A 19,192-nucleotide genomic window follows, 5' to 3' on the forward strand; every position below is an offset into this window, starting at 1 on the left:
TCCTTGCCTGAAGTCACACAGGTATGCTGTGCATTTATAGTGAAGTATATAAGAATCACAAGTGTAAAAGATACTATGATTAATAGTAAGGTAAGTAATTTGCCCTAATGAAATCCTAGAGAATTTGGATAGGAAATTCTTGAGCGGGAAAAATTCTCAATTTAAGAATCTGATATTTTAGAACACAAAAAGAATGGCCCTGAATGCTGACATTTCTAAAGGTAAGGATACCTATCAGTCTATCAGTTAGTTTCTGGTCCATCCTGCAAGTCTTTATTTATAGTTCATCTCAACTCATCAAAGCAACATTTCTCAGCTGGGTGTGGTGACAAACACCTACAATCCTAGCTACTCAGGAGGCTGAGGCAGGAGGATTGCAAGTTCAAGGCAAGTCAGGGCAATTTAGTGAGACCCTATCTCAAAATGAAAATTTTTAAAAAGGGATATCGCTCAGTGGTAGAGCACTTGCCTAATATATGTGAAGCCCTGAGTTCCATCCTCAGTAAAACACACACACGCGCACACACACACACACACACACACACACACACACACACCAACCACACCAGTGTCCCTCCCCTTTTTTCTTAGAAAATACTACTGTTGCAATTAAGAATATCTCTGTTTGAATATCTCTGACCTTTTTCTTGTGTCTGGCAGAAGATCAGTATGTTGACCAGATGCTGATGTTCCGTGTTAATGTAAAATCACTTTCTTCTGTAGAGGTTTAATCAGTACATTCCTCTTGCTCCTTATAAGTATGTTGAAGTTAATACTGATTAACCACAAGTTAAAAATGTGTCCACACTTATTTCTCTTATAAACATGTACTGTGTCCTCAATGTTCCCCACCCTCTTGCCTAAGTGTTCAAAATCTATAATTCAAAATGAAAATAAAATATTGTTTTTCTTCTTTTTCTTTCCTTCTTTCTTTGTAGTACTGGGGATTTAGTCTACTAGTGCTCTACCATTGAGCTATACCCATACCCCTTTTTGTTTTGAGACAAGGTCTTGCTAAATTGCAAACTTGTGATTCTCTTGCCTCAATCTCTTGAAATGCTAGAATTATAGTCATGAACCACCGCACTCAGATAAAATACTGCTTTACTAAGATCTGACTTAGTTTTTCTTTGCAGGATTATATAGGCTTTCCCCACTGAACCCTTTGGCTTGAGATAACTTGAAATCCATAAATTTCTTTGAGAGTATGAACAGTGTCTTGTACAATACCTCACCTCTCCCTCCATGACTAGATTGTGTCTTACACATAGTAGGTATTCAGTAAAGCTAGAAACTGAAAGTTTTAACTTCTGATTCTTTTAATATTATTTTAACAACTGAAAAAAAATGATTTAACAAATTAATCTGTAAATCCAGCTACAATTAACTTACTACTATCTCTAACTATGTATTTTGCTACATTTCTAGCTAAATTTAATGAGAAGGTATATCCTAAATACTTATGCATGTCCAGAAACAATAGGGGAATCTATAATTACATTCATTCATCTGAAAAGTCCTGTATTACATTATTGTCACATGGCAGGCATTATACTTTGGGTGGGGGAAACAGCTATGAAAGATAATAACTGACATATCTGGCCAGTCCCAAATAGGATAATGTAGAGTTTTATAAAGCTCTTGATAGGACCTACTGCTAATCTAAAAATACAAGTCCACATTAGTATGTTTAAATTAGAAGTGGTGATAGAGGAAAATAAAATAAACAATTCCAAAGTAATTTCCATACATGTAGGAATGGCATTTGTTTTTTTTTTTTTTTGCTTTAAATATTTATTTTATTCTTTTTTCTTTTTTATTGGTGCATTATATTTAATAGTTGCATTCATCATGCCAAGATGCACATAACATAATTTGATCAATCTCATTCCCCCGTACTTCCCCTTTTCTTCCCTCCTCCCTCTCCCTAAGCTGCTTGCTACTACTCTGATTTCCCTTCTTTATTTTCATTTTAATCAGTATATTACAATAATATATGTAGGCAGGATTCATTGTGGTATATTTGTACATGGACATAATTTGGTAGATTTCATTCTCCAGTACTTCCCCATACCCTCCTTTCCTCCCTCCCTCTTGATCAAGGAATGTATTTTTGTTCCTAACTAGATTGTGACAAGAACATTGTTTTTCTATGCATACTTCGCCCCCCCCACCCCAGTGTTAAGGATTGAACCCAGAGCCCTGCATATGCTAGATAGGCACCCACTCAGCAATCCCAGCCCTCTATGCCCAATTTTTGAATTTTGTTGAGAATCTAATTTAGGGTTTAGAACATTTTGAGCTTTTGTAAATGTTCTATGTTCTACATTCAAATGGTCTAATATTTTATATGCTTAATTATTCTTTTATTTACAGATACATCTTAAAATTACCTAATACTACAGTTGATTTCTGTTGCAATTATGTCAGGTTTTTCCTCTGAATTTCATAGCTATGCTGTTATATGCACAAGTTTATTTCTAATAATATTATTTCTATACACTTTCTTTATATATCATTAATATTTTAATTTCTTTTTTTTCCAGAGTAGAAATTAGAAGTTTATTAAAAGGACAGCAGAAAAGACTTCTCCTGGAGGAAGAAGGGGACCCAAGAGGTGGAATCCCAATATTTTAATTTCTAACAATATTTTTGCCTTCAAGTATATTTATCTTATCTGAAATAAATGTAGTACCCATCTTTCAATAAGCATTTCCCTAGCACATCTATGAAATAATAAGAGCAATGGATTTCTATAGCTTGAAACCCAAGTTCTGCTTGTTTTATTAATCTTGCAATCCAATGCATTAAAACCATAAATTCCCTATCAGTATTGTGTCATGAGCATATCAGTCAGTTTTTTAGCACATTTTGTCCCATCATCCCAGATGTATGTAGAACACCCATAAAAACTTAAATTGAGAAAGTCAAACTCAGAAAGTAAAGGGTTGTATAAGTTTTCTCTCATATGTGGAAGCTAGGGAGAAAAAGAGTGGAGAAAAAAAAAAGATGTTGGGGACCTCTCGAAACAGAAGGAGACCAATAGGTTAGAGGAGGAGACCAGGAAGGAGGAGGAGGAGAGAGACAGGGGAGGTAGTGTAAATGAAACTGACTAAATTATATTATTATACTGTGTTGGCAGGTGGGGGAGTGAAACAGAATCTGAACAAGTCTGGGTCCACTTTTTAAGTTAATTTCTCAGTTTATGATTCCTGAACAAAGTTAGTGATATACTGCTACTTTCCATTCCAAAAACCAAGACAAGAAAAAATTCCTTAACACTTTGGTGCCAAGGGAAATAATTTTTTTCTAGTTCCTTCTCACTAAGAATGTGGTCCTTCAAGAGCTCCTCGCTTAGCCAGGCATTATGGCACATACCTATAATCCCAGCCACATGGGAGGCTGAGACAGAAGGATCACAAGTTCAAGGCCAGTTTTAGCAACAGTGAAGCCCTAAGCAAATTAGTAAGGCACTATCTCAAAATAAAAAAAAATAAAAAATAAAAAGGGCTGGGAATGTGGCTCAGTGGTAAAACCCTTCTGGGTTCAATCTTAAGTACCAAAAAAGAAAAACAACAGGGAGCTGGGATTGTGGCTCAGCAGTAGAGCACTCGCCTAGCACAGGCAGGACCCGGGTTCAATCCTCAGCACCACATAAAAAATAAAGGCATTGTGTTGTGTCCATCTACACCTAAAAAATAAAATTTAAAAAAAAAACAACAACAAAAAGGTACCTTTATAGCACTTGAGTAGCAATTAAAATACAAGCCTCTAATGTTCCATATCTTGTTTTGGGTGATAGATACATAAGTTATACAATTATAAAAATTTATTGAGAACTTAAAATCTTCATATTTTATTGCATGTGAATCATAAAATCAATTAAAAATATAAAAAATATAAATCAAGCCCTTCAGTTATTAAAATCAGCAAATCTTCCATACCTTTCCAGGTCAGCATCAACTCCTTTAAATACCAACTCAGTACAGGGGTTTTCAATTTCTTCCTTGTTTTTGGTCCTGAGATACTCTTCCTTTCCTACATTCTCAGGTATACATATTTTGAAGATGTTTACTCTATTTTCTCTTAGTATTTTATAGGGTGAGGATTACCAAATTCTCTAGACTAGTGATTCTCAACCAAGGAGTATTTTTCTCCCAGGAGACACTGGCAATGTCCAGAGACATTTTTGATTGTGTCCATTTTTGGGAATGGACAGAGGCCAGAATGTTGTTAAGTATCTTCTAAGGAACTGAAAGATCCCCTACAACAAATAATGATTTGGCCCCAAATGTCAATATATCAAGATTGAGAAACTCATCTTACATCATAATAACTTTACAAATGTTTTTGCCTTTGTGCTTCACAATGACATAGTATAATCTAGTTATCATGCATGATAAAAAGTAATCTTCTTTGAAAATTCACTCTTGAGTTCCCCAATAAGAAAGTTTCCAAAATTATATGTGGGGAAAATGGAGGATCATAGTATATATGTCTTTATTTTTTATATCCTTACAGTGCTAACAGATATAAACTACTGCTAGATTAACAAAAATTAATCATAGAATAAATTAAAGGAGTTTATAGATAAAATTAAAAGCCTGAGAGACAGGGCATCATTTAACAATGAGAAGTTTGTATACCTCATACATAATTTCCTGAGAATAACTTTAAATTTCAGTCTAATATGCACCAGTAAATTATTACCTAAGTGCTCTGGCTAGGCCATGAAAGGTCACGATAAATGCTGTTTGGTGGTGACTGAAACTTAAGGACATAATCTCTGGCAACACACTTCACTCTAAGTGTTGCTTCTGTTAGCTTTTACTATTTAAAACTGACTGATATTCATGACACAATACTAATAGGGAATTTATGGTTTTGATACATTGTATTGTAAGATGAATACAATAAGGCAGAACTTGCTCCTCAAACTATAGAAAAGTCTATTGATCTTATTATTATTTAATATAGCATGAAATATTCAGGCATATAACAAGGTCTAGAGAATAACATAGTGGACACTCATTTTCTTACCAATAAACTTAAGAACTAAAGCATTACAAATATGACAGAAGTCCCTATGGTACTCTCAGGATTCTGTTCCTTTCCTCCCCCCAGAGATAAGCCACCTACTCTTTTGAAGTATTGTTTTTATTATTATATTACATGTATAATCCATAACCGATATATGTATTGTTATGCTTGTTTTAAATATTGTATAAGTAATATCAAGCATATCTTCTTCAACTTTCTTTTTGTTATTGATAATTTCCTGCATTTGATAGCTAGAGGAATCAAAAGAAGGAACAAAGGAATTGCTGAATATGTTCAGCATCTGTCTCTAAAGAGGAACTCATCTGTGGTTGAGTTGAATTTGTCCCCAAATGCACCTGCCTACAGTGCTGTGTGCTCTTTTCTATTTCATGCCAATGAAGCTGTTAACTGAAATTCACACCCTTACACTCAGAGACAGGAGTCATTAATACCCATAAACCTCAAGTCCAGCTCTACTACATGAAATCCACTGATCTAATGTGTTTGCCTCAGGCATCTATGAAAGGATGGTAATTGAATATGGATAGTGAATTCACTGCAACTGCTTCTACATAGAATCTACTGTGCCCACCTAGTGTGTTTTTCAAGGAATATTAATAGCAGTAACAGAAACCAGATTTGATCAGTCTGTTTTTAGACAAAAAAACATTATAGATCTACTAAAGCAAACCACCAAAGACATAAAAGGTTTTATTAGTAAGCACAAAAAAATAAAGCCCAGATATTTTTATCCCTTCCATTTCAGAAGGTAAGTAGAGGGTAAAGGAGATAAGAATAAAAACATTAGCTGGGTTTTAATAGTTTTAAGGATTCAAAGAGGTTGGTCTCAGAATGATACATTAGAGTCAGATTTAGACCAGGACTATGCCCTATGGGAGACAGCTGACATGATTATTGTTCTCTTCCCAGATACACAGTCAAGTTAGCTGACATTTTATACCAGGCTAGTTCAGCAGCTGCTAAAAAAGAGGTAGACATTTGGTGTTCTGGAAAGTCGTGGAAGGACAGATTGTAAATAAGGGTGACTACCTCCAAGTACCCTTGCTGATAAGGGCTAACAAATGGCTTGCTCAGGGAAAAAGGTGAACACTAAAAATATCACCAAAGAGGAAAAAAAATAATGTGCTTAGGTAGTATTTAGGATAACTGAAAGATCAAGTTCAGAAAGAAGCCTTTTATCTAACAACAACAACAAAAAAAGTTTACATGTGTGTCCCTTATTTTACCTAAACCCCTATAGCAAAAATTTTGATGGTTACCACACGGCTTCTTCCTTCTTTTGTACTTTAAGTAGAGTCCCTGTGTATAGGAAGAGCCATGAAAAAATAAAAGCAAGGTAAGATGCCAGGTCTAGAAGATTGAATCTAAAAGGTTTTAAGAATTGATCAAATATAAAGTTTTAATGCATTTATTGCCTAATTACTTAACATGTGATTGATTATTTTATACAGAATTTAAGCCAAAAAGGCTTTAGAATCATAAGAGCAAGTATCCAGGGCAATTTTTTCAAAATCCAGGAAATATGTTTTATCCTGAGTGATAGTTAGACACAAAGGCTGAGGTGGCATCAAAATAAAGCTGTGATGGAGATTTCAGTTTAGAATTGTAAAGAGACCTAGACAATTATAAATGGACCAGCACTAAGGGCCATGATGGAGCCATGCCCAATACACAAACTTCAAAAAGAATTTGGCAACTTGTTGGGATAGAGAGCACACAAAGATGCAGTGAACACACTGACTCACTACTCACCAGGTCAGACCTACCTCTCAAGTTCACCAAGGTCAGGACTAGATTCACAATCCTTGTCACTTTTCCTTACCTAAGTATATCAGTGATAGTAATTTCAGGGATGAACTTTTGAAGGTGCTTCACTGTTGCACTCAGAAAGCAGGCTTTATACATTTCACTAACTCCATAGGAGAGATTCTGGGAGATCAGTTTAATCAGGCCACTGAAAGTAAAGGAAAAAACTCTTTAGGAGAAAAAAGGAATTCTTTATTATTATAAATCACTATTAAAATTATGAGATTTTTTGGGGGGTGGGGGTGTGGCATCACTAGAAATCTAGGCAAAATCAGGAAAACTACATTTTAAAATCAACTTTGGGTCAATTTAAGGAGGAAACGTCATCAACTGAAGAGGGAAACATCTTCCAAACTCAAATTCCCACGGGGTACTGGTTTCAAACCAGGAGTCTATAAAGGCTGCCAACATCAAGGCTTTTTAATGCAAATGTCATATGCTTTCAATGACACCCAAAAGGCATTAGCAGGTCTTTAAATCAGGGCATTAAACAAGTGAGACATCTATCCTATTTTAATCATTAAGATACTCTAGTAATGATTAGAGCAAGACACTAACTATAGTAAGGATCCTCAAGACAGACTCTGTAGAGCCTGTATATGTTCAGCATGCATAGGCAACGTATTTTTACAATGTATTTATAAGAGAATCCCCATCCTAACCCTCTGTTTCAAAATCTGTGGAGGGTGAAATCCAGGTACGGTTCAAAATGCTTTCTAGTGATTTGCATACGAAATCCTCTGGAGAGAACTCTGCTATAAAGACCAAACAAAATACCTCATGAAGGTGTTTCTTACAATAATAAAAAAATCTGCATTTTAGGTCAACACAATAGTTCTGCCAGTTTTCCACAAAAAGGAACACTTTGGACATCAGCAAATTTTCTAGTGGCTTACAAAATAACGGTGACTAGCTTAAGATGTTATTATCAAAGGAAGTCATCTACTGATTTTGACAGAACCTTTTCTTTTATTCCCTTTCAAAATCAACTGACAGGGGGGGGCGGTGGCTTATGCCTGTAATCCCAGTGGCTCAGGAGGCTAAGGCAGGAGGATCCAAAAGTTCAAAGCCAACCTCAGCAAAAGCGAGGTGCTAAGCAACTCAATGAGACCCTGTCTCAATAGGGCTGGGGATGTGGTTCAGCGGTTGAGCAACCTTGAGTTCAATACCTGGCACCCCCTCTCAAAAAAAAAAAAAAAAATCAACTAGGTTAACAATATAAAATTTGGTGTAAAATGGCTCTTGGTCGTACCTTCCTTTTGTTTGTTGTTTGTAGTACTGGGGACTGGACCGAGGGCTTCATGCATGTTAGACAAGCATGAATTACATTCCCAGGCCATTTTTTAAATTTTATTTTGAGACAGGGTCTCGTTAAATCGCCCAGGTTGGCTCTGACTTTGCCATCCTCCTGCTTCAGTCTCTTAAGTAAAACATGGATTACAGGTATGTAGCCAATATACTCAGAATTTAAAACATTGTTTTTTAAAGTTGTTACCTATTGGCAATTAAATCCTTAGCATCTCTGGCACTGAAGTCAAAGGGTCTGTATCCTTCCCGTTTAAAGGCAAGAACTGCATTAGGTCCTAGCCAAATATTCCCGTCCATCCTTGGTGTGAAGTGAACTCCTAGGAAAGGAAAGCGGCTATCTGGAACCTATAGATTCAACACAGCAAAGAATGGTTAGCCCCATTTCACATTCCATTTTATTATAGATATAAACATCTGATTAGTAATATAAGACACTTTCTTCTATGCATTTAATTTGCATTATGAACTATATTCTGATATGCTTTTCTATTACCATGTTCCTGCTTAGAAATGCCATCCAGGAAACACTGATGCTATTTCCACCATGCGGCCAGCGCAATGGTTTCATTAATGAGGTTCTTGGCATAAAAGTTAGTTAGAAGAGATCGAAATAAAACACACAGACTCAGTTACCTTATTTCTATTGCTAGGTCCGAGACGGCTCCCCTCTCTGGTTCCCTCTTCTAACCGCCCAGCAGGGCAGCAAGGATTACTCAGGGCTAGCAGGAGAGAGAGTTTGAACACGCCTGGGAGTAGCTTTTTATTGGGGAACAAGAGATTCAGGGGAGAATTCCATCCAATGAAGGTTGAGGGGGGACTGCACTCCAAGGTCAGGGTCAGTGATTGGGCCCCTGGGGTCGGTGGTCAGGCACACCCCCACATGGATGGGTTCTCTCATCAGGAAAGGGCCGGGAAAGTTCCAACACAGCCAGAGCGCCTCAGACCCTTAACAGGAGCCACCCAGTCACGTGTCAGAATGGCTTCCCACAGCTATTCGATTATCCACCTCTCTCCAGAACTAGGGATACCTGTGACTAGCAAGTAAAACCATGGCTGCTAGGAAAAAGAAAAAAAAAACTTAACATTCATATCACAGACTTTTGTCAAGTGGGAATATTTAATGTTGAAGCAGATGAATTTGGTGTTTTGGCATGGCAAAAAACACCAAGTAAAAAAATCAAATAGCTAAATATTAGTTGAATCAATTTCATCTGCTTCAACCTCATACTTTAAGGTATTCATTCATTTGCAGGGTAGTCTGAGACAGAAAAATGAGCCTTTTACTTAACGATTCTGTGTTCCGTTCCCAGAACTTCAGAGTAGCCACATCCCTTTTCTGTACCTACAGACAACAAACTGAGAAAGACAGTTGGGTGTCTGGGATTTCTGTAAGGGAAAGTTCTCTTATTATTAGTCCCTCCACCAGAGAGGAGGAAGAATCTGGTTCCTTTTTGATACACTGCCTATGATACATTCATGCCTTATGGAGATGTGTAAATGTGGGCAATTAATTACCACTTAATGATCAAGATATTAGAATTAATATTTAGGGGTTTAACAACAGAGCAACAGAGGAAATGCCTGCATAAATAGCCCACCAAACCTCCTCCTTACTTTTGAAACAGATAAAAGTTTTCATGTTTTTTATGCTTACAACCAACTTGAGAAGAGTCAAGAAGTCAGAAAACATTTCATTACCCACCGGATAAATATTTCCTTTTACAAGATAGCATTTTTCTGGCTTCAAGAGCAGGTAATCTCCCCGGAATGGTACAATTTGAGGATCAGGATTGCAGCCACTTAACTCTGAAATACGATCTGAGTGAAGTCCTGCACATGTCACAACATACTGACATTGAATTTCCTCTCCCTAGTGCAAAATAAAAGAGAATGATTAGCTTCCACATATGAGAAAGAACAGGTGGTACTTGTCTTTCTGTGTGTGGAAGCTTGAAAGAAAGGTTGACCTGAATGTAGAAGAGTGATTAATAGAGGTTGGGGATACTGGATACCTGGAGGTTAGATGTGATCAGTATATGATATATGCATGTGTGGAAATATTACACTGAATCCATCACTAGGTATAATTAATACATGTTAATAAAAATACAGCATTGTTTTTTAAAAATAATTTATCTGTATAAAGAGGGAGAAGAATAGGTCAAAAAAGGAAAAGACACATGATAGAAAATAAAGTAAAGTTATAGAAATGAGTTTTAAAAAAAAAATTTTGAGGGGCTGGGGCAGTGGCTCAGTGGGAGAGCACTTGCCTAGCATGCGTGAGGCACTGGGTTTGATTCTCAGCACCACATGTAAATAAATAAAATAAAGGTCCATTGACAACTAAAAAATATAAAGAAAAAAAATTTTTGAGACAAGTTCTTGCTAAATTGCTGAAGTTGTCCTTGAACTTCAATCCCCCCACCCCAGCCTTCTGAGCAGCTGAGATTACAGGTTTGTGCCATTGCACCCAGCTTTTTCAAAAAGAGGAAATTCAATGTGTCAGCAAAATAAACTCTTCAGCATTGAGACGACAACCTAGAAACTTAGGATAGAGGCATACAAGAGAAGATCACCTTAAATTTTGTACTTTATATTAGAGACAAGAATGGTTGACCCAGCAAAGATACTTAAGCTCCACATGCATGCTCAGATACCCACACCTATTCTACTAGGACCTAGGATGGAATTTCACAATTATTTGTTGCAGGAAGAAGCAAACTTCATTTAGTTCTGACCTTCACCTCTGTATTTCAGACAGATTCTCTACCCTCCAGCACGACCCCCCTCAACCTTGTTTTTCTTCTCTCTCTCTTTTTTTTTTGACACAGGTCTCCCTAAATTACTGAGACTGGCATCAAATGTATGATTCTCTGTCTCAGCCTCCCAAATGGCTGGAACTACAGGTGTGCATCACAGCAGCTGGTACTTCTCTAGTCCTGAGTAATAGCTTTGTTACTCTTGGGCTGCTCCACACTCAATAATCCTGTTCAATTCCAACTCTAACTACCGTCCAACCACTTTGTCCTTCCTGATCAGGATCTATTTTGTAAACTGAGGCTACTCTAGAAATATTATCAACTCTATTCTCATTTACAAGAAGCCATTTACTCTACACCCAAGGTTTGCTTTAAGTATTAGGAGAATGCTAACCTTGGACTGTTATAATTTTTCCACAAATTTTATTTTGTGATTGTCATCTGGGTTCTTTCCTTTCCTTCTCCTCCCCCTCCCCCTCCTCCTTGTCTTCTTCTTCCTCTTCCTCTTCTTCTTCTTCTTCTTTTGAGATGGGGTCTTACTATGTTGCCCAGGCTAGTGTCAAACTCCTAGGCTCAAACTATTCTTCCTACCTCAGTCTTCCAAGTAGCTGGGACTATGGGCACATATCATCATGCCCAGCTACTTGCTCCTAGTAACTTCTTGCTCTTATTCCCAGATGACTTATTTCTGAAGCCTCAGAGTTCTTACCTCAACATTTTCTTTTTTGCCATCATCTGTTTCAGCCTTATTTCATTGAACTATATTTTTTACTCTATATGTGTCCTATTTTCCCCCTTGCTAGAAAAGTAAGCCTCTTTTCAAGAAATATATAAGTCATATTTTTTAAGAAAAATCAGATGAAATTTCTCTATAATGAATTCAAATTAGCTAGACTAAATCATGATAGTTTTGAGACCCCTGAAGTCAAAAGGGCTACGTCAATGACAACAACAACAAAATGATTCCTTTTAAATAGGCTAAGACAGGAGGATCTCAAGGTTAATATCCTTCCTGTTCATCTAGAGTTATATACCAGAAGTACAGGAAATACTTTTGTGTGATACGAATCTACCGGTTCATACTTAAAAGTCAGCAATTTTTATGTTCTTAGAACATAAAATGTAGATAAATCTTATGATAAATATATAGATAACAGCAAAATGCTTAAGTTGGTACCAGCATGCAATAGTTCTATTTTTAAAAACTCAAGCAACAGTTCCAAATAAAGAAATGATTAAAAATGGTAAGTCTCTGAAATCATGTTATGCTGTAGATGAAACAATAATTAAATTTGGTAAAATATTAATTTCACTTCCATAATGAAATTTAGGTAAACATTATGCATTTCTATAGTTCTTTTGAAAGTGAAAAGACGGTTTCCTATCTAATGTATAAATTCTTTTAAAAAAGATTTTAGTTTAGTTGTAGATGGACACAATACACTTATTTATTTATTTATTTTTATGTGGTGCTGAAGATCAAATCCAGTGCCTCAAATGTGCTAGGCAAACACTCTAACTGGAGATAAAACCCCAGCCCCTCTAATGTATAAATTCTTAATTTGCCTCTCTCCAAAAGTTTATTTTTTTTATTGGTTGTTCAAAACATTACCAAGCTCATGACATATCATCTTTCATATATTTGATTCAAGTGAGTTATGAACTCCCATTTTTACCCCAAATATAAATTGCAGAATCACATCAGTTACACATTCACATTTTTACATAATGCCATATTAGTGACTGTTGTATTCTGCTACCTTTCCTATCCCCTACTATCCCCCTCCCCTCCCCTCCCATCTTCCCTCTCTACCTCATCTGTTGTTGTTCAATTCTCTCCCTTGTTTTCCCCCTCCACCTTTCTCCTCACAACCTCTTATATGTGATTTCGTATAATGTTAAGGGTTTCCTTCCGTTTCCATGCAATTTCCCTTCTCTCTCCCTTTCCCTCCCACCACTCGTCTCTGTTTAATGTTAATCTTTTCCTCATGCTCTTCCTCCCTGCTCAGTTCTTAGTTGCTCTCCTTAAATCAAAGAAGACATTTGGCATTTTTTTTAAGAATTGGCTAGCTTCACTTAGCATAATCTGCTCTAATGCCATCCATTTCCTTGCAAATTCCATGATTTTGTCATTTTTAGTGCTGCGTAATACTCCATTTTGTATAAATGCCACATTTTTTTTATCCATTCATCTATCGAAGGGCATCTAGGTTGGTTCCACAGTCTAGCTATTGTGAATTGTGATGCTATGATCATTGATGTGGCAGTATGCCTATAGTACGCTCTTTTAAGGTCCTCAGGGAATGGTCTGAGAAGGGTGATAGCTGGGTCAAATGATGGTTCCATTCCCAGCTTTCCCAGGAATCTCCATACTGCTTTCCAAATTGGCCGCACCAATTTGCAGTCCTACTAGCAATGTAGAAGAGTACCCTTTTCCCCACATCCTCGCCAGCACTTGTTGTTGTTTGACTTCATAATGGCTGCCAATCTTACTGGAGTGAGATGGTATCTTAGGGTGGTTTTGATTTGCATTTCTCTGACTGCTAGAGATGGTGAGTATTTTTTCATGAACTTGTTGATTGATTGTATGTCCTCCTCTGAGAAGTGTCTGTTCAAGTCCTTGGCCCAATTGTTGATTGGGTTATTTGTTATCTTATTGTTTAATTTTTTGAGTTCTTTGTATACTCTGGATATTAGGGCTCTATCTGAAGTGTGAGGAGTAAAAATTTGTTCCCATGATGTAGGCTCCCTGTTTCCCTCTTTTATTGTTTCTCTTGCTGAGAAAAAACTTTTTAGTTTAAGTATGTCCCATTTGTTGATTCTTGTTATTAACTCTTGTGCTATGGGTGTCCTATTAAGGAATTTGGAGCCCGGCCCCACAATATGTAGATCGGAGCCAACTTTTTCTTCTATCAGATGCAGAGTCTCTGATTTGATATCAAGCTCCTTGATCCATTTTGAGTTAACTTTTGTGCATGGCGAGAGAAGGATATTCAGTTTCATTTTGTTGCATATGGATTTCCAGTTTTCCCAGCACCATTTGTTGAAGATGCTATCCTTCCTCCATTGCATGCTTTTAGCCCCTTTATCAAATATAAGATAGTTGTAACTTTGTGGATTAGTCTCTGTGTCCTCTATTCTGTACCATTGGTCCACCAGCCTGTTTTGGTACCAGTACCATGCTGTTTTTGTTACTATTGCTCTGTAATATAGTTTTTTTTTCTTTTTTTAAAGAGAGAGTGAGAGAGGAGAGAGAAAGAGAGAGAGAGAGAGAGAGAGAGAGAGAGAGAGAGAGAGAATTTTTAATATTTATTTTTTAGTTCTCAGCGGACACAACATCTTTGTTGGTATGTGGTGCTGAGGATCGAACCCGGGTCGCACGCATGCCAGGCGAGCGCGCTACCGCCTGAGCCACATCCCCAGCCCAACTGTAATATAGTTTGAAATCTGGTATCGCTATGCCGCCTGATTCACCTTTCCTGCTTAGAATTGTTTTTGCTATTCTGTAATCTGCCTCCTTTCTCTTGTAGCTTTTAATATTCTCTCCTTGTTCTGTATGTTTGCTATCTTCATAATTATATGTCTTGGAGTTGGTCTATAACGGGTTTGAATGTTTGGGGTCCTGTAGGCTTCCAGGATTTGGCAATCCATTCCATCTTTCATCTCTGGGAAGTTTTCTAGGATTATTTCATTTAATAGGTTGTCCATTCCTTTGGTTTGAACCTCTATACCTTCTTCTATCCCAATGACTCTCAAGTTTGGTTTTTTTATGCCATCCCATATCTCTTGGATAGATTGCTCTTGAGATTTAAGCATCCTTTCTGTGTTGACTATATTCTTTTCAAGTTGATAAACTTTGTCTTCATTATCTGATGTTCTGACTTCTACTTGATCTAGTCTATCTGTAATATTCTCATTAGAGTTTTTAATTTGGTTTATGGTTTCCTGCATTTCTAGGATTACTGTTTGGTGTTTTTTTTTTTTTTTTAAATCTCTATCTCCTGGTAAAGCTAATTCTTTGCAGTTTGAATTTGTTTGTTTAATTCATTTTCAAAATATACTTTCATTGCTTGGACTTGCTGTCTCATGTCTTCTCTAATATTCCGTTCCATCTGAGTTAGGTATGCCTTGAGTTCTTTCCCTGTCCATGTTTCTGATGCTTCTAGGTCCTCCTATAGATTTAAGTTGTCCTGCATTGTTTGTAATCCTTTAATCCTTTTTTCCCTTGTTTTTTTTTTTTTTTGTTGTTGTTGTTCATGTTACTTTCCAGCTCTGTTTGACTGCTGTGTAACTGCTTTCTTCTATAAATTTGTTTTGGTTTTGTATATCTCTGTTGTCTCTCTTTTGTGGTGGGAGATTATGCCTAGAAATGTTGGGCTTTATTGTACTTTAAAGCTGATTCATTCAATTCATAAAAGGCTTCTGGGTTCTGTATGCATAGTGATTTGTTGTTTGTTCTTAGGACTTTATGTTTAGCTTAGGTGCTATGATGGTATGAGGGTTAGTATGTCTTGGCTACTTTAGAAGATTGCTCTACTGAAGGAGGATACTAACAGGCAATTGGATCAGGGTGTTGGTAGTAGCTAGGTATTTAGAAGCCCTATAGACAGCCTCGAAACATTCACCTATTTGCATTTAGACAATTACATGTAATGGAAGACGTAATGCTTGGGATGAAAGTTGGGGGGTAGGGGAAGGAAGGTGCTCTTAAAAAGAAAGAAGAAGAGAGAGATAGATAGATTAGAGGAGAATGAAAAGAACAATAAAACTGCTAAAGTGGATTCCGCTGGGAAGGAATTCCGTTGGCGGAACTCCGGTGATGTCACCTCTCTGCTATGGTGGGCCCCAGGCTCCTTGCCGGAGTGTCCAAAGGGAGGGGTGGGACTGGTCCGTCCCCGGTTGGCCTCAGCTCCTGGTTCGCTATTTCACGAAGGCTTGGCTAAAGACCTCTTCCTGCCAAGCTGCGTCTCGGAGGCTAGCCACCCAGTCACTGAGGCTACGGGCGGGCGGCCGCACCACGGCGCGTGGACAGCGGCTGGCGGGTCTGCACCTCTGCGTCTCGTGGCGGGGATTCACTCGTCTGGGGCAAACTGTCACTTCCAAAAATCCTAGTAACTCCCGGCCGGTCTCTCTTCAGCGGAATTTTGCTAGGAGATTCTCCACAGGTAGAATCTACGCGTATCTATGCGTCTCTCTGACCCCATCACTGAGGGGGTACTGAAAGTGCTGCCCCTCTGCCCGCCGCCATGTTGGATCATAATCCAAAAGTTTATTTTAAATGTTCAATTTTTTTTTAAACTTTCATGAAGTACATTTGTTTAACCTGATAGGTAAACTCAAAAACTTGAATTTGAATCCCCAAACTAAACTACAGGAAAAGGCCAAGATAAAAAGCAACAAGCAAGGGGATTGGGATTGTGGCTCAGCAGTAAAATGCTCGCCTAGCAGTGTAAGGGCCTGGGTTTGATCCTTAGCACCACATATAAATAAATAAAATAAAGGTATTGTGTCCAACTATAACTAAAAAATAAATTAAAAAAAAAGCAACAAGCAGGGATGGTGGCACGTGCCTATAATCCCAGCCATGTGGAAGTCTGAGGCAGGAAGGGTACAAGTTCAAAGACATCTGGGCAACTTAGCAAGAATATGTCTCAAAATAAAGAATAAAGAGGACTGGTGATATAACTCAGTGGCAGAGTACCCCTGGGTTCTATCCCCAGTAACCTCCTCAGACCCCCTAAAAAGCAACAACTATAGTAACTCTGAGTAAAATATATAACCACTGATATCCCATAGACCTCTACGTGTTTTCCATTACATGGTTCTAAACTCTTGTGAAAAATCTCCAAAAATAAGGGCAGGCACATAAACAGATTTCCAATACTTCTTTGAATGGAAACACTGGTTGTTCTGCCACTTGGGCTACCTGATCCAGAGGTCTAATAGTAACTGAAGTGTGTTAACAGACAGTGATGTTTTACAAAGCCTTTGGCAGACCCAAATCATAAAAAATCATACAAAACTCTAGGATTTTCACAGAAAAGTTCCACCATCCTCTGTAGATAATAATCCTTCTTGAGAAAGTGCTTTTGGTTTTGTCTAAACACTTGACCACAGGTCATTAAGTTACCATGCCAACTACCCATTATTAATTGGGTGCTATCTGACTCACCAATCCACAAAACTGGGTGTGTACAGTAGCCTCCTTTCATCAAGAGGAAGTATAGTATAGAAGATCAGGAATGTAGGTCCTGAAGGCACATAGAAGTTACAGAGGCAAGTGGTTTGCAATGCCTAGTCCCACTAAATTTCCTTCTTCCTCTCAATCTGCACCGATGGCCACATGGAGAGTACACTATGACCAGTTGATCAAAGAAGAAAAACTACAGATATGATTTACAAATGGTTCTGTAGAACATTCTAGCACCATTTACCTAGGAGAGATGGCCAGATATATGGATCTATGCTGCTTCATGTGCAATAACTAATGGTTTGGCTGGATGGTCAGAAAAAGGAGCTTAGAAGAAAATATATGTGAATGGAACATTCCAAAAAAGCTCAGAGGGTAAAGAAGTTGAAGAAACATCTTTATTCTCATATTTATTATAGCATATTCGAAACAGCCAAGACATGGAAACAACCTAAGTATCCATTAACAGACAAAGAGGTAAGAAGGAAATCCTTCCATCTCTGACAGCATGGATGAGTCTGAATGATATTGTGCTAAGTGAAAATAAGTCAGATGATGAAAGACAAATACTGTATGATATCACTTAAATGTGAAATCTAAAAAAGGGAATTCATAGCAACAAAGTAGAATTGTGGTTGCTATGGATAAGCAGTAGGGAGTGGGTGGGAATGAGGGGATATTTGTCAAAAGATATAAACTTTTAGATATAAGATGAATAAGTGTTGGAGATCTAATGTACAGCAGGATGACTATAGTTAATAATACTTGTACGGCATATTTGAAATTTGGTTAAGATAACAGATCTTTTAAAACATTTGTTTAGTTGTAGATGAACACAATACCTTTATTTTATTTGTTTATCTGTTTTATGTGGTGTTGAGGCTCAAACCCAGTGCCTCACTCATGCTAGGCAAGCACTCTACCCCAACCCCAAGATAACACATCTTAAGTGTCTTCATAACACACTAACAGTAACTTTGTGAGGTAATAAATATGTTAACAAACCTCACTGTAGTCATCATTTCAATCATAAACATACATCAAATCAACACATTGTATATATTAAATATATATAACTCTACTTGTCAATTAAAACTCAATAAAACTGGAAAGATAAAAATGGACTTATTCACAAAGGCTGATCTATCTACAGCCTGTCTACAGAGATCAATGGAATACCTGACGGGGTTCCTGAACCACTTCCCCCATAGAAAAGGCAGAATGTAGGTTTTGCTGGAATAGACACTCACTCTGTATATATATTTGTCTTCCCTACTGCAATTCTTCTTCTGAAACCACCATCTATGAACTTATAGGACCACCATCATTTTATTTACACAGAAACATTGCTTCTAATTCAATGAAATTATTTTGCAGTAAATGAAGTATAGCAATCAGCTTACGCTCATGGAATTTATTCATTTTGCCATTTTCCCCATCATCCTGCAGCCAATGGGTAGCAATAAGTGGAATGGGCTTTTGAAGATTAAATCACAGCAATACTTGAGAGGGCTGGGGCAATGTCCTCCAAGATGCTAAATGTACTCTGACTAAAATATAGCATTGTTTCTCCCATAGCCAGAGTCACAGGTCAAAAATCAAGAGGTGGAAATGGGAGTAGCTCATTACTCTTACCTCAATAATTTACTAGTCAGTTTTCTGCTATCTATCTCTTTAATCTGTAGCTCTCATGATTTAAAGGTCTGAGTTTCCAAGGGAGAAATAGATCTACTAGAAAATATGCAATGATTCCATACTATGTTGCTTTGATCAAACTGGGGACCATGTTTGACAGAGTCTCTCCTCTACATGCTTGTAAACTAAAGCTGGCCAAAGCAGGAACTGCATATGACTTGGCAGGCAGAGGCAAAGTGGCAGTCATTAGTTTCTAAAGATTCTAGTCCAATATGGCGACAGACATACACTCACTGCCCAGGGAATCCAGCTCCATATCCAGCTCTATTTCCCAACTACTGACTAAGAGCTGCCCTGGGCCACTACTTGGATATACACACAGAGCAAAGAGCTTTCCACAGATCTCAAAAGCTTCCCATTTGAAGTCCCACCT

The 19,192-nt window shown here is 37.5% G+C and overlaps 1 protein-coding gene across 3 annotated transcripts in view; it reads right to left on the reverse strand.

Moving 5' to 3' along the window:
- L2hgdh (L-2-hydroxyglutarate dehydrogenase) overlaps positions 1-19,192 on the reverse strand; it is a 47,142-nt gene that overhangs the window by 3,446 nt on the left and 24,504 nt on the right. For all 3 annotated transcript variants that reach the window (XR_013343734.1, XM_026391028.2, XM_026391029.2), the window contains exons 7-9: positions 9,878-10,045; positions 8,363-8,520; positions 6,884-7,015 (exon numbers count right to left, since the gene is read on the reverse strand). Coding sequence is in view for 2 of the 3 variants with exons in the window: in XM_026391028.2 (XP_026246813.1) it covers positions 6,884-7,015; positions 8,363-8,520; positions 9,878-10,045 (458 nt within the window). In the remaining variant the exon portion in view is untranslated. The remainder of the gene's footprint in view (positions 1-6,883; positions 7,016-8,362; positions 8,521-9,877; positions 10,046-19,192) is intronic.

Source organism: Urocitellus parryii, chromosome 6, assembly GCF_045843805.1.
Source record: "Urocitellus parryii isolate mUroPar1 chromosome 6, mUroPar1.hap1, whole genome shotgun sequence".
Classification (NCBI taxonomy): Eukaryota; Metazoa; Chordata; class Mammalia; order Rodentia; family Sciuridae; genus Urocitellus; species Urocitellus parryii.